The sequence below is a fragment of the Drosophila teissieri genome, chromosome 2R (assembly GCF_016746235.2).
Source record: "Drosophila teissieri strain GT53w chromosome 2R, Prin_Dtei_1.1, whole genome shotgun sequence".
Classification (NCBI taxonomy): Eukaryota; Metazoa; Arthropoda; class Insecta; order Diptera; family Drosophilidae; genus Drosophila; species Drosophila teissieri.
The window spans coordinates 13,565,956-13,582,231 of NC_053030.1; the positions used below are offsets into that span (position 1 = coordinate 13,565,956).

General features: G+C 43.5%; 1 protein-coding gene across 1 annotated transcript; it reads left to right on the forward strand.

The window, feature by feature from the left end:
- The first annotated feature begins 11,039 nt into the window (after positions 1-11,039).
- On the forward strand, positions 11,040-11,313 carry LOC122614638 (metchnikowin). Its single transcript, XM_043789258.1, has one exon. It carries the CDS (start codon positions 11,074-11,076, stop codon positions 11,230-11,232), a length of 159 nt encoding a protein of 52 aa, XP_043645193.1. The 5' UTR covers positions 11,040-11,073; the 3' UTR covers positions 11,233-11,313.
- Positions 11,314-16,276: the final 4,963 nt, after the last annotated feature.

The following is a 16,276-nucleotide window of genomic DNA, read 5'->3' on the forward strand; positions in this document are numbered from 1 at the left end:
CTAAATGGAGGAGGCTCAGCCCAATTGATGCCCTGTGTCATGTGCACGGGGAAAAACTCGTCATTTACTCCTTTTGCCTTTATAGGGTTAATCACTTTTTAACAATAGCTTCAATAGATTACGTGGATATACACAAATGAATGAAGGTATTATTTGGTCAGCGGGATAAGTTAATGTTAACATTCCCAGTTGAAAGTGAATTACTTACATTAGTACCATGTGAAACTATAAGCTGATTATTCAGCGACTGTTGAAATGTTTTTCGCAGCGTACACCTTCGTGCTTTTTTGAAATTTCTGGCTTCTGCTCACCGCACCACATTAGCATGGAAATTGTTAAATTGAAATTGTCATCCACATTTCCGATGCTTGAGTTGGCTTTTTGCGCTTGGCCTTCTGATCGCACAAATCACGGATCGATGATGGCTGGCACGTCATCGGACTTGATTTACCTTCGTCACTTAACCTGCTGCTGATTTGGCTTAAATCCGGGTTATACCACCACCATAAATGACCATAATTAGTGTGTGGGCTAGCTGGGTGGGCAACTAAAATCGATACGATTGGAGCCAAATGGTAGACCAAAAATAAACACTAATTACAGGGACTTTGATTGAAGGCTAACTGCCACGATAGATAGATGGGCAGATAGATGGACGGACAGGAAAACCACAGGGATTATGAATGCTTCAAACAAAATAAGCATTTAATTGAGATGGTTAATAATTCTAATTATTGCACCGGTGGCGTGGGCAACGCTAATTGGATTCCTAATTAAGCATACCGCCGGAAAATCGCGCGTTGTCAGGGAAACTTAAGTTTCCAGGCCTGCAACTCGACCAATTACCGTTAACGTGGCGCTAATGGAGATACCTTCTCAGGGGTCCAATACGTGCCACTTGAGAGGTGCATCGCAGTGGCATAACAATGACGGCGCCGCCACTGACCGTCGACCCGTAATTAAAACTCAATTATGTGGCTACGAAGTTGACAAAGTGGCCACATCAAAGTAGATAAATTTCATTTACCGCCTGAAAGTGCAATCATTACACTTCGTAAAACTTGCGCACAGCCCTTCCGTTACGTTCCGTTCCGTTCCGTTCACACTTGATGGGTCAAAGTGCAGATTGCAAGGTCTGCGATGGCAATCTACCAAAGTTTCCAATCACAAGTTGTCGCAATAATTGAGGACACCGAGCGGTTACGGCACCAGGGCCAAGGTGTTACACGTATGCGCGTGTGAGGGAATCCTGCGGCAAATGCCATTCGCATTCTGAATGAGGCATCCTCAGAACGTGTCCTGCCAGCAACAAGTTCGCCATTTCTGCGTAACGCATCGATAAAAATCTAATAGCGGGTATCACCTGCTAACCGAACACTTAAGTACCAGACGAAATCTTATTAAGTTACTTACGGGTACGTTAGTTATCCTCAGTCCTTAGCTCACATTTCAGATACCTGAAATAAAATGAAAACTGACTCAGCAATAAACTGTATTTAAAATAATCATTTTCCATATTTAAAATTTGGCTAGGGGCACAAAATCAGTGAGTTACCATCCCAATGCCAAAAACTATTTAGCTGCATGAAAATAAGATTAGCTTTAGTTTTTTCGAATATGCGAAAGCATTCCAGATGATGAGCCTTCTGTGCTATCACCCATAACTCCTCCATTTCCAGTGAGAGTATCGAAGGACCACAATTTACTGATGGAATTTGTATCCAAGTTATTTATTTTGTTGCTGTTGCTGGCCGCTGGTGGACGACTTCATTTACTTGACGAATGTGTAACCGTGCAGGACGAAGGCTCCACGCTTCTGGCTTCATTAATATTTATACGTTGGACTTTCTAGCAGGAGCTTAGCCAAAGCCGCAATAATTCCCCCGACCACGCAATCAAAAGCAAAAGCAACCCTCTTTGGAAATTCCGTTGGCTGGAGGCAGCCAAGTGGTCCGCTTAACATTTTCAATTTCAATCTAATCTAAATTACATGATACGCGCACAATTTGAACGCTAATGAGCAAGGAATTTGCGGTAAGATGGAGGCGGCGCAACGCTGCGTATGCGCAACATATTGCGTGTGAATTTTAATTAAAAACTTTTCTCACTTTCCAACCGAGATAATCTCTGTCCCACCTTCGCCTTCTCCTTCTCTAAATCTCCCACTGCGAATCGGATGTCCTTTCGTGTTGGCTGCTTCGATTGCATCGATTTTCTGCTTACTCTGAACGGTATTTGAAAGGAGCTTAAGCTTGTTTCTGTTATTTGCGCTACCTTCGCGCGAAACCCGATTCCTTGGGCAGCAAACAGGAGCAGGTTGGCCAACAAATTCTGGAAGCTATTCAGCGGCTAGCGGTTGGGGTAAGCAACTTTTCGTAATCACTGTAATGCGATCAAGGATGAAGAAGGCTCCTGCTGACCGCTTACATGGGTAATCGGGTAGTCCTATTCATAGCCATGTTTATTGGAGCAAAACAGCATTAATAAAATTTAATGTAACTATAATTTTCAGTATAACAATTCAAACTTAGTTGGTTGTTATTATGTTCCTAATGGTATTTTTACTTTCCCAATATTTTTATCCATTTGCACTCCCTTTAGCTCAGTAAGAAGTATCTGATAGTCGAGGAACTCGACTGCGGTATTTTACTCCGCTTAGAACATTCAGCATTCGTTGCATTCCCTTCGCCCTCTGACCTGCTAAGTTGGTTTTAATTTACACTTAATTACGTGCATTGCCGTGGCAAAAGTGCAACAGATTGCTTCGTGGGTGTTCCATTAATTGTCCTCCGTTGTGGCAGCTACCATCCTGCCGCATCTCCCCTCTCCCCTCTGATAACACATTACCAAGCTGCTGGTCGTGCTATTTGATGGGTCCACATGTGTCTGTGGTAGAAAGGTACTGAAATTAACCTTTGACCTGAATGGGTAATGTAACGAGTCACTTGGCTGCTCAAACAAATTGCCCCACGTCAAAAAGTTGCCTTAATCGATTATGAGTCGGTCGAATAATACATTAGTAATGCAATTAATTAGTACATAAAGAATTCCGACTTCACACCGCCATCGGCACCAGATGATTAACTTCCATGGCAATTGTTTTGCTTGGGCCCAACCACTTGCTTGATTCCCTTCCCTTGGCTGCTCTTTTCTGGCCAAGAGAACGTTGCCTGCTCTTTGGAATCCGCATTGGCTTGCTCTTGATTTGCCCACGCAGCCGCACCACGTTATTCCGAAAATAAGGCAGCCGACTTGTGGACGTTGCGTATACGCAGTGTGGTCGCCGCCGTTCGTTTAGAACCACTGTTCAGTCGCTAGCTGGACGTGGTGTTGGCCGGAAGAGCAGCACGGCAAACCAGTAAAGACTTAGCCAAAACAGCTGAACAGGAGCTGAGCTGAACTGAACTCCAGGCCGTAACAAGTGTGGCAGTAGTGAGTGTTCGTGCCGCTGAAACAACAAGTATCCAGCACAGTACTTTCTCTTTCGGTTAGTCCGTCGGTCGGTTGGTCGGTTGGTCGCCTGGTCGGTTTGGCCGAGTGTGTGCGTGTTGGCCAACTAAGTCCGGGTGCGTGCGTGTATGCGTTTGTGAGTGTGTGTGCGCGCTCGCTGTGTTTTTGAATGCAAATCAAAGCGCAGCTCACCTGAAAAGTATGCTTTAAAATTTTACTATCGCCGCTCCGCCTGTGTACTTGTAACTCTGGAAAGTTTCTGTTTCTGTTTCTGTGTTTATTTGACTGCCGCGGCGCATTTACATAAGTGAACTTTGGCATGCGCGCGGCCAACTCGCCAGCTAGCCTGGTAGCCTGCTGATGTAGCTGTAACGACGTCGACGTTGGCACTGAATAATTAATGCAATCAAGCAATTTGAACCCGTTTCGCCGTGGAGTGTGCCTGGGCCAGTGCCACAACGGTTTCAACGTGACCATAATGAGAGCTCCCCGAGCCACAAGTCACTAAGTGTGCCCCGAGAAGGCCGAGAAGCCCGAAAACACAAAGAGATAACCTGACCAAAATTCGCTAAAAGAATACAACACACGAAGCCTGAGGAACAAGAAGGGAAAAAACTATATTTTTCGACAGAACTATAGCTATACTATACCATATTAACAAAAGAGAGAGTCTACTATATCTATATGTACTTACTTAGTGCTAACTGACCACGCATATTCCAATCATAAATTATCGTGATAAAAATTCTTAGGCGCTGAAAGCCCATTTCAATTTTCACCCAAAAACGATAGAAGAAGAAAAGCCCCCGAAAGAGCAGAGAAGAGCAGAAAGAGAGAGAGAGAGGGATATACACTGTCTGCAGACCAACAAATTACTAATAATAATTTTCAGATTTAAACGACAACACAAACGAGACTAACAAACATCTGCTGGCCACGCAAGAAACATATACATAAACAAATAAATGCGGGTATATAGCAAAATGTAGACAGCTTGGCAAATATATTTCGATTAAAATATAAACCAAATTGAACTGGACAGAGCTTTGACACGAAAACCAAATCGTTTGCCAAGTGAATTTCATGAAATTCGCCTGATTATTATTGCGGCAACAATAGAGATAAGATTCGCAATCAGGGGAAAAGCGTTTAAGTGAATGGGGAAAAGCAGCCAACAGGTTGTCGACGGCAGATAAGGCCAACATTTTCTCGAAATTGGTAAGTGGAAATCAGAAAAGTGCGGAAAACATGAAAAATAATGAATCTGGCACTTCATTTCTACCAATTGAAAGAAGAGTCTGATTTAGAAGTTTATTAAATGGTCTGCCAAGTTTTGTCAGTGATTTTATTTTGCTTAGAGCTTTCCCATCAACTAATAAAGGAGATTAGGCTTTGAAAACTTGATTGAAACTGAATTTGTGATTCTGTGGACGCCTAAGTTTTGTTAAACTAAATGACTTTCTAAAGAAACTGCATCAAGTTTAGAATTGCTGAATACATAACTACATAATTTCTAAAGCAAAGAAAAGTTTGACAGAAGCGAATTATCATATCAGAGTAAAATGAAATGGTCATTTGCTTACTTTTAAAGCAATTTCCTAATAGTATACATTTTTTGTTGGCAGACTGCATTTAAAATTCTCTTTGGTTGTACTCACACTTCCGATATGTTGATCCATTAATTAAGTGCAGCTACTTGCAGCTGATAAATGCGATTAAAGCTGAGCTATGCTGTTAAGAAATTCAAGTGTCACAGGTGACTTTTTCCACTCCTGCCATTTCTTCGCATTTTGTGAAGGTCCTGCGCACGGCTGCCCAAATCCTCCATCCATTATCCACGTAATCCCACTCGTCACGAGATCCCATCCGTCAAATCCCATTCCCGCCCAGCAGCAACATGTAAATGCTCCTGTAGTTCCGGAACATATGTGTGCGAAATGAAAGGATCCCAAGGAGTAAACTGTAAGCTGTAAACTGGGAAAATACTGACCATGTCGCAAAGTGCCATAAACAATTTTACAACATTTTTGCTGTCATAAGATTAAATGTGCATAAGTTGGAGGAGGGGCAAGGACAAGCAGAGCGCAGTCCTCTGCAGGAGAATGAAAATGAATGAAAAAAAAAGAATGGAAAGTGGTATAAAAAAGGGAAGAAAGCAGTGGGAAAGCTGGGCAATAGAGCACTGCGATGGGCGAAAGCGAAACAAAAGCAATAACTATAAAACAAACACGACAATTCGCTTCAACTTTGGGGCTACAAAAAAATGGCTGAACACACACAGACAGAGGCAAACCGACTTTATGTGAAGAAAGAAAACAACACCGAGGAACAACGGAGACTCACAGATACGAGTACACTGGGGGAAAACGCAATGATTTAAATTACGCAATAACAGTATGGATTTAAGAGTGCTCCGCTCTGTTACACTGCAAGATAGAATTAACAAATAATCAATTCAAGAAATTCTGATTTGGTTTTGCACTTATATAAGTTGCAATTGTAGAGAACAGATTCATCTTTTTCCCTTGTAGTTTGTCTTGCCCCACCAAACCCAATTCAGATTTCCCGACTTTAAGGCCCTCCATTGCGATGCCAACACTTTTGTGCGCTGTGTACACACACACATGTTCATATGCATTCATTCTGAGCTCCTTTTTTATGGCCCCGGGCGGTGGGTGTTCGTTGGCATGGTTTTGTCGAGGGTCGACTGGGCTATAAAGGTATGCAGCAGGCAGCAGACGACAGCATCCAATTACAAAGTGAATATTTCGAGACTTGTTGGTTTGACTCCCGCTTATACGCTCGGGCAGCATATATCGGTTTCCTTCCATGTTGACCTTAACATTTATTTCATCTGCTTTCTTCTCTCTTTTGTGTGGCCGCCTTAAAGTGACTTTCAAGTTTTTAGTACCACCGTCGCAGTCGCAGTCTCAGTCGCTGACCTGATTCTGATTTCTTCTTTAGTTGCGCGAAAACGAGACCACCGAAAACACCGGGGCCATTCCCAAATGAAAACATTTCACGTGGGGAAAGCCCCCGCGGAGAGTGGGGCCATGCGGGGCTCCTTGGGGGAATAATGAGGCACGCGACCGTGCCCACTTGAGCACGTTCTACATGAACTGCCTGGCAGTTGGTGGCGCTGGTGATGATGGCATGCTAATAACGGCCAACGACCACCTTGCTGAATGGCCAAAAACGAGGAATGAAAACAAGAGCGCTAAAAAACTGGGAAAACAACCAACATGATTCGCAGCGCTTTGGCATTTATGCATGGCCTGTCATTTTAGCATTATTCGCGCCAAAACCCCCCGATGGCTATCGATGCGGTCCTGCTGTTATGTTATTTGACTTCGGGACTCACCGAATTCCCCAAATTCCCCAAAATTCCGTGGGCCAACAAGTGTCCGCTCCAATGTTTGGGCAGCTGTGTGAAATTTAATTAGATTTACCACGGCTTTGTCCATCAAACACTGCCCGCGCACCCGTGGCGTATACGCAATGTCGCCATGCTGAGTGGTGTGGCACACACACACACACACACACACACACACAGGAAGCAATCACCTGCTGACCAACAAAGAGCACATTGTGCCCGCCTTTTGTGCCATGATTTTTGGACACTTTGTATGCCAGCCGACATGTGTCAGGTGGGTTTAGTTCCAGCTTGGCTTATGCTTCCTTTCAAAAAAAAAGCAAAAGCAAAAAATTGAGGGAAATGGCGGGCAGGAGAATGGAGAACGGAGAATGGAAAAAGGAAGCTCTGAAATGGCAGCACGTCCTTTGAGCCGTGTGACGTGTGGCAATCAGAAGGCAGCTCAATAAAGGACGAATCGAATTTGTAGGCAGAGGCTTCGACTATCGAAAGCACCACTTTGGAGCGATATGCTTGGCGGAGCCTTCAGTTTTATTGTCTACTCAATTTTCGCCTGTTTCCCATCCACTTTTGATTAACTGCCAGGATGGCTAAGGGAAAATTATGAGTTTCGCTCATGCCGGGAAAATAAACAAAAATATTTTCACAGTAGAGTATCTATGGACTCGGGAAAACGCCCCGTTGAAGCGGCATACATATGTGATTACCCACAGAACAAATACACCCAAAATATTATTATTATGGAAATTATGGAGGAACAAAGGCATTTGGCCAAGTGGCGGACAGAAATGGCAGGCCGAAGAGGGCCGTTAAGGAAATTGCATAGTTAATAAAAGAGTAGTCGTTGTGGCTTTGCGGTTGGCGTTTAGCTTTAAACGCGTCATTAACTGCTTAAATAGCAACATGTGCGCCATGGTGCGAGGCGGTGGTGTATTCATTATCACCTGTCCGTCCGGGACGCACACACACACACATACAAAGCGAATGTGATACCCGGCAGGGATGTGCAGGAGCTCCACTTCCACTGCCACTGCCACTCCCCGCAGGATGCTGACATCGCACAACGTTGCTCTAAGTGCTTCATCTTGTCTGAATAACATTTGGGGCAGGACCCAAGTAGCAACAGAAGCATTTACCTCATTTCCATTCCCCCAGCCCTCAGCCCTCTCAGCTCTCAGTTTTAGCTCCCAGCTCCATTTCCCATTTCCCCCCAAGAAATGAGCTGGCGCATTTATGGCAGCCATTTTTGGGACGAACAACTGGCATTTAGTGCCCCGCCAGAATTCCTGCCTTCATACGTATTTAATGAACTTTGTATTCTCGTTTCAAGCTCACCTAAATAGCTCCTGTTCGCTGGGCCGGTTACCTGGCCCATCTGCCATCCCCGGAGCTTATTTATGATTGCCTCTGCAAGGGGAAAATGCATATTTACGAGGCTGCCTATTTCGGGCGGGCTGCCTTTGCCTTTGCATTTCAGAGCGTTTTCTGCCACTTTATTGATCCAAGTCCCTGAGTTATGGATGTACCCCGGACTCTGTGAACCTGCCAACAATAAACTTAATAAGTCATTCTGCTTGCTATAGGTGTACATCACTTGTTCTCCTGCCCTTTGTCTGTCTAATGTTTTATATACTTCGTTTCAAAGGTAACTGCATTTAAAAAATACAAAATGTTGCACAGATTAGTTGCCAAGGTGATGTTAAAGAGTTAAGCTGTTAAATAATATTAAATACCACGTTAGTCTGTGACTATTCATTACCAAATGGAACCAGAACAAATGATATTGCTATGTGAATGCATGTTTAAGCATACAGCTACTTCCAAAATCCATTAAGCTGTCTATTCCCAATTAGAATAAATCCCCATTTTACTTCCTACAATTGGCTTGTACACACAAAATACATACAAAGGAGGTTTATTGGAATTTATTATGCAACAATTATTCACAGCACACACGCTTGAGTAGCGCAAAAAGAAGCAGGGTTTATTGACTGATAAAAGTTTGTCCATCAACTGTCGGCAAACTCATATCGCCGCTAGAGATTTACTTTGAAATTGGAAATACTGAAACCCAGCTGATACGTGATGAATTTGCAAAACATTTGCGTTCGCGAGTTGCCACTCATAATTAGAATATATTTTTTAATGATTTCTCAGCTGTCATTTGGCGCGTCAAGGTCGTATCGATTTGGCAGTGCCCCGAAGTCGTCGAGTGTTTTACCTCGAGTTGGTATCCGTTTCCTAGGAACGGTGCGAAAACATTTTCCGCCACTCTGCAGGTTGACAACTTTTCACGTTTTCAATTGAATTGCCTCCATTGCGCGGCTCTTATCGGCTAGAATTCAAGTTTTCCTGGCCGTGTGATTTTTCCAAAAATTTTAACTTTGCCTTTTTGTGGCGGAGGTATATATATGCATGTATATGGTATGTATATTTGGTTCATTGCTGTTACTGAGCCGTTACTCTTGTTACGGTCGTTAGCCCCGGGGGCGGGCCTCTGGGCTGGGGGCGTGGCACTTGAGCTTAGCCTACTCAAGAACGATTTGCAAGAAACATTACAAAATGTCAGCCGCACAGCTCCGAAATGAATGCCAGGCGAAATGGCAAAAGCAAAAGCAAACGTTAAACTTTTTGCACCAGTTAAGCTCAAATTTCTTAGCCCAGTTCTCTGGGCCAAAAAGTCGACTTTTCTGCCATTAGCCGTCGTCGGCTGTGATTGATTGACTAATGCCGCAATTTGCCTGTCTCTCCCACCGATGTTTACATTCAGAATCTATTCGGCTGTTTATGCGGCGGCCAAACATTTATTTTTTAATGCGCCAACCATGGAAATGGATTAATTTTATTTGGAATTGCGTTTGATTTATTTGATTTATTGCTGGCGAAGAGAACATAAAAGGAATTTTTGTAAACCGATTCTGAAGGCAGAGGTCAATTCAAATCGATTTGATAAACAATAACATATTTTATGTTTAATGAACACCTTTTGTTTGTCTGCCTGGGGTTTTTCTGCGCAGTTTTCCGAAGCGGAAACTGCGTCAATCAAAGCAGCTTACCCCGTTTTCCTTCACTACCCGCGTAAGTGAAGCGTTTGCAACGCCTAATGAGCCGTGACTATAGCCTCTTCTTGTTGCCCCTTAAAACCTTAAAAGTAAGCACACAAACAATAAAATGCAAGTGCAAAATTACTCAAAATGTCAAAATGTCGAGTCATTTAAAGGGCAGCAGCACAGCCAACCCCTTTTCTGCAGCCCCACTCTGCTGCGAGAAAACTAACAAAGTGCTCTAATCGAGCCAAGGGGCAATTGCTGGTGCTGCTGCTGTTGCAGCTGCACTTGCCACTTTCCACCTTCCACCTCCGCATCCGCATCCGTGCCCCTAAAAACCCGCCATCTACATGCTTTCATCGTGCACTGGAAAATAAACTATCTAATGCGAATTATATGTTCCTGAAACTAGCTGCTAGGATACTAAAATCATTTGTAGTTGCTGACGCTGCCACACACAAAATAATTTCATTTTTATGGAGGGGGGTTTTCCGCTTTAATTGCTTAATTCTTTTGCTTTATTGCATGTATATGGCCCCATATAAAACAGATGTAAATCATTCGTGACTTGTGTGCATATTGTATAGTGAATGTTGGTAGCAAATGACAAACGAGGCACAAAAGCTTTAATCAGCATCAGAAAAATGATTAAGTATATTCAATTGACCTGCTTACTATCAACATTAATAATATGATTGGTTTTCTTTCTGTGTAGAACTTAGAAGGCAGATGCTGGCAGGGACGTAGGGCGTGGGGCAGTGGGCGTGGCCCGTGTTGACGCATGTTGACTATGCCTTTGAATGGCTGCCGTGGTTGTCGGTGGGTAATTTGCAATGCAGAAAAACCAACAGGGCGCTAAAAAGAAGAAGAGTGTTTTTGGGGGGGCGACGTGGAGAGCTGTGGCGGTGGGGGGCTCACTGGGGGCAACATAAATATTCAGCGAGAAACGTCATATTTACATTTAGTCTAGGCTGATAATCCGGCACCGTGGGAAGCCCCTCTGGGATGCTGCTGGCTGGATTCCCCTGGCCACAATCGGTTATCTGCCCCCGACTGACACTTGTCCGTCACTCATTCGGCTGCTTATCGCAGCAGCTCGAATAAAAAGTCCCCAATCTGCGACTCGTTTGTCTGGCACTGGGCTATAAAAGCAGCGCCATCTCGGCGCTCAAAGCATCAATCAATTCGCCTCGCCGAGCTAAGATGCAACTTAATCTTGGAGCGATTTTTCTGGCACTGCTGGGTGTGATGGCCACGACTACTTCGGTCCTCTCGAAACCTCATCGTCACCAGGGACCCATTTTCGATACGAGGCCGTCGCCCTTCAATCCTAACCAACCACGACCGGGTCGCATTTATTGAATTGTCCGTGGGAAATTCACACTGCTGATGTCGTTAACACATTGACGAATTAATACAATTAAACTGAAACTGAACATCAAAGCTTGTCGTTGGGTAATTAAATTAATTCCACGCTGAATGGGGAGGGGGCAAAGGGCACAGGTGACTGGAGGCCAATCAGGAATCTCTCTCCCTTTCACCGAACCCCGGAATTATGAGTGTCTCGCTGATTGTTCGCCGCTTGAGGCTTCTTCAATGGTATTCAATCCATAGATTTTAGTGGCAACTGTGATTGAGCCAACATTGGAATGCAGAGCACTCGAATGCAATTTAATTTGCATTTCGCATCTGCTTGGCTAGCGGGGCGTATGAGTAATCACGGTTGCCATCGATTGCCATTCTCTGCAGTATACTCGTATACACTGCTGCATGTACGAGTGTATATTTAGATGCGAATAAAAATTGAGTACGCGCAAACATTTCAATGAGCTTCACACACAAAAACGACAATTTCTTCTTCCTCACACTCTCCGCCTTTTCTGTCTATTTTCAGCTGCGATCCAAGAAAAGCGCTAAGAAAAACACTTGCAAAAATTAGCAGCAGCAGTTGATGGACGAATGGGCGGTTGGCGGCTTGCGGAGCGGGAGGCCGTTGCGTTTATAAATAGTGTTTGAACACTTTCTGCGCGTGACAGCTGTGACAGCGGCCATGACGTCATTGGCTGGATGAGCCACGTCACGGATGCGGTATAAACTGGTCCGGCAATAGCTGGCTAAGGCCACTGAAAGCATATCGCGCATACGCCCCGTTGACCCACGGCAAACAAAAGCGCTCGTCTGCTTCCCAATTGAAGCGCTCGACAAACAGCAGCGCCATGGCAGCGATATGATATTATTATCGAAGGCGGCAACATGCGTACAGCCAGCAGCAGCAGAAGCAGCACCATTAGAAGCAGCAACAGCAACAGGAGCAACATTTGCAACAGCAGCAACCGCGCAACTAGCAGCAACAGCAGTAGAGCAGCCATGAGAATCGCGAGAAAGCACAGCAAAAAGAAAGAGCGGCGGAACACAAACAAGAATTGTCAAAATATTTAAATGCTTACAGCTGCTCGAGTCTCAGTCTAAATTCGTCGTCGATCGGTCGTAGTTCCTGTTGTTGTTATTATTATTTATGTTGTGTGTGTTGTCGTTGCGCCAGCGACACATGAATAAAGATTGCAAAAAATAATGGAAGTGCTACTGAAACGACTCGAAACGAGCCGCAAAGTCTAGCCTCGTACCAAATCGAAACTTAACCAAAAACCCAAAAAACAAATCAAACCAAAAGCGAAAGCGAAAGCGAAAGCCAACCCAACGCACCACATTCATGTGCCACATATGTAAACCCAGTGAATCGAACAAACAACAGTGCGAGTGCGTGTGTTGTGTAAACAAACAAATATTTGTGTTACATTCAAATTTAAGGGGAGTATAGAAATGTCAACCCAACGAACCGATACGAATACAACTTAGCTGCAGATTCTCTGAACGGTGAGTTGGACTCCCTGACAATGGTGTAAATTTAATACCAATTCATGAAGAGCTCTTTGTTCCGGCGAATTCTTGCTGTAAATGAGAATTTGTTTTGGTTTCAGTAATTTTGAATTATGGCCATTTGTTGCACAGATAGTTGGTGTTAAGGGTATTGCATTGCTATCTTATATTTTGTGTGTGTGTGATTATAAGCCTTTTAAGATTGAATATTGAAATTGATATTTGTGTTTATGTTTTTTCATCAGTAGTTCTTTATAGATTGACCATAAGTGGATAATCCTGTAAATTATTGGCATCTAAATCAAAATAGTAGGAGCTTTTATGTACATATAGCACCTGCGGCTTGAACAGAACCAATTTAATTACCCTAATGTGGACTCCATCCCCGAAACTTGTTCACGTCCCGAAAATGACGGACTGCTCTTCTGTCAGCCTGTGCATGTCAGACTGAATTTCAATTGGAACCCATACCCATCAATGAGCCAACCCTCAGCGCCTGGTTTTGCTGCTCGGGTAACTCTGCATGGGCCAACGTTGCGAATACGCAATTTGCGTGGAAGCTGCTCCGCATTTCGGCAGCCTCTGCCAACGCTTTTCTCATAAATTGAGTTTACTCTTTTCGACAGCTTTGTTTGCCTTGCTTTCACAGCGCAGCCCCCTCCTATTCATCTAATTTCCTTTTGCATAAGTATCACATGTCTATGCTACCTGTATCATTGTGTCTTTGTGTATTTTTTGCGCCTGCCTTTGATGGTTATGCCCATTTGGATGTGCAGGGGAATTATGGCGAATTATGGCCCACACAAATCAGCACAAAACTTTATTGTTCGTCATGTTTTCTCAGCTGGAGTGCAAAATTCCTGGGAGAACTGGTAGAAATGAGATTGATTGAGCCATCACATGAATGACCTTCTTTTTGATTGGCAGTGCAGTTAAAGGCAGCTTCCTAATTGGCCTAATGGCGAATACAAAATGTGTGTCTGGTAACCAATTTATTGTACTTTGCTTTAGAAATACATGGCAAGTTGCATAGTTATCATCTTAAAGCAAACTGAACAAGTTTAGTTTCTGTAGTTATCTTCTTAAAGCAAACTGAATAAGTTTTGGGATTTGCTTAAGCCATATAAATGTGTATGCATATGCACTTTGTTTTATACATTTTGCAAATCAAATTAGCATGCGAAATTTTTCTTCAGCTTCCACATTATTCGGTGGATTTTCCTTGACCTTTGATTCAAATTTCTTGTTTTCTGCTTCTGTGGAATGTCGTTAAGAATTTTTGTTATGTGCATTCTTAAAACGAGGCAAATAACTACGCTTTCCGAGTTTTTGTGTTTTTCATTTGGATGAATTTTGATGTACTAGAAATAAGAAAGAAATCAGAAATATAAATCCTCAAACAGATTGTTACATTACATTGTTGCATTAAAATGATGACAAAGTTATTATATTTAAAGAATAATAAATTAGAGCAGACTCTTGTGGAAATGGTTTGTTCTTAAGAATTTTAGATATTTCTACTGTACTAAATATAATTACTGTAGGGATTCCCTCTACCTGTTACATACTTCTCTTCAAGTCTAGCATACCCTCAAATCTACTAAGAAGTATAAATATGTGAGTTTCCGAGCTCACAAGCTTTCCTCACTTGAGTGTCTTATTTTTATAGCAATCCCAGTAACCTTTTCAGAGCACATATTCTTAGCGAGCCAAATATTTATTTATATGCATTTAGATTTAATTAGAAAAATGAAATAAAAGCAAAGAGCACAGAGCGCAGAGCGTTCTTCAAGCCCCACAACTTGAGGTGGAATTCAAAAGCAGGGTCAAAGGCAGCCAAGCAAACTGCCTTGATCTTAGCATGTTCTCGTATTTTCATAGCAAGTTGCAAGGAATTCGGTTAATTTGTATTCTCATAGCAGACGGCGAATACCTCGGCGTGCAGACCGACAATAATACATTTGTTTATGTGTTTATACGCCTTTTAAATACGCTTTATAAATACATGCGAGTACTTCTGGGCTCACTGCCATGTAATTATGTATGTCGCTGGCCGAGAGCAAGTGCATCGTCGCATGGGCGCCTTCACATGGCTCCTCCTCCTTTTCCTCCTCCTCGATGCTTTCCTTTTTATTTTCTTGGCCATTTCTGTTGCTGTTTCTGTTTTCGTGCACCGCCTTGACAATGCACTTGAGTCAAGTTTGCTTCCTCTATGTGAGCTGGCCGGCTTTTCCTGGGCATTCGCAGCATATTAGCATCTCTTGCCAATGTGCAGCTAGCCAAAACGAGGCGTTCGTCTGCTTGATTATTTATAACAATTTCTTTGCTGCTTGGCTTCCTCGTTCTGATAAGCGAGCTGCCATCGCTCTGCAGGCTTCATTGTTTTCTGTAGTTAATTAATTTCCATTGAAGTAGTTGCCATTTGCCCTTTCTGCGGCGGCTGCTGCTTGTGCATTTTTGCAAAATGGAAAATTACTTTCGTTTGGCATTTCCTGCTCGAGGCTGGAAAGGCTTTTAAAATGCCAGTCGTCGCCGGAGGAGGTAACGAGGAAATTCCCGGATCCCTTGGCTTTTATAACTTTCAGCTGCTGATGGGACAACTTTCTCTTTGCCCGCCCACTTACACTTACTCCCCCCCCCCCCCCTCTCACTCGGTTTGATTGATCAATGTTGACAGATTTAACGAGCTGGTAAAGTGCAGCAAAACAATTCAATTATGTGTGTGTGTGTGTGACTCTGTGTGGGGCTGGGGCTGAAAGCTGGGGATGAAAGGGAAATATTTGCGTACCCCGCCGGATAGTGTCATCAGCAGTGACTGCTCCTCCTTGCTGTGCCATCCTCCTCCTGCTCCTCCTCCTGCTCCCCATCATTCTCCACCTCTCTGGCAACCTTCGTTGCCCCACCGACACGGCATTAAATATGGGGAATTATTCATGCGACCGCCCCTATCTGGCAGCTAATAAATAATTCACATTGAATTAAATTGCGTGATTTCTTTTCGGCTCGGCTCGCCTTGCCACAAGCTGTGTAGCCCCCCATTTATGAAATGCAATTTCTGTCTTGGCTCTGGCTTTTCCTCATACTTGTTCGTATGCCCCTCCCTTCTTGCCTCCCCCCTGCCATTCATCGCATCGCATTCTTGTTGTAAGTTTTCTTTTCGGGTTTTCCTCATTTTCACATACGCACACGCAAGGCCGCCGTGCGCGATATATGAATTTAATCTCCCCCGATTTCCCGATTTCCCGGGCCGTTGTGCGCGTAATGCGATTTTAATGCCGGCCAAGGGCCGCCCTCTCTTGTTTCGTGGGCGAATATTATTGGGTCAGTATCCATTATACTTGTATATCAATTATGCAAATCGTTCATTTTAAAACACGAGCTTTAGTCGGACGAGATGCCTAAGACGGGGAATTAAAATTCAAATGGAATTCCTCTTGCAAAAGCTACTTAAGCCCATAGCGTTGCAAAATGTGTTTTATCTGTTTACTTAATTCACAAAAAAAAAAGTATACGTGAAACTTAATTATTT

Bases quoted from the DNA above. Each gene is read 5' to 3' on its own strand.
- LOC122614638 (XM_043789258.1), top strand. From the start codon at position 11,074: ATGCAACTTAATCTTGGAGCGATTTTTCTGGCACTGCTGGGTGTGATG.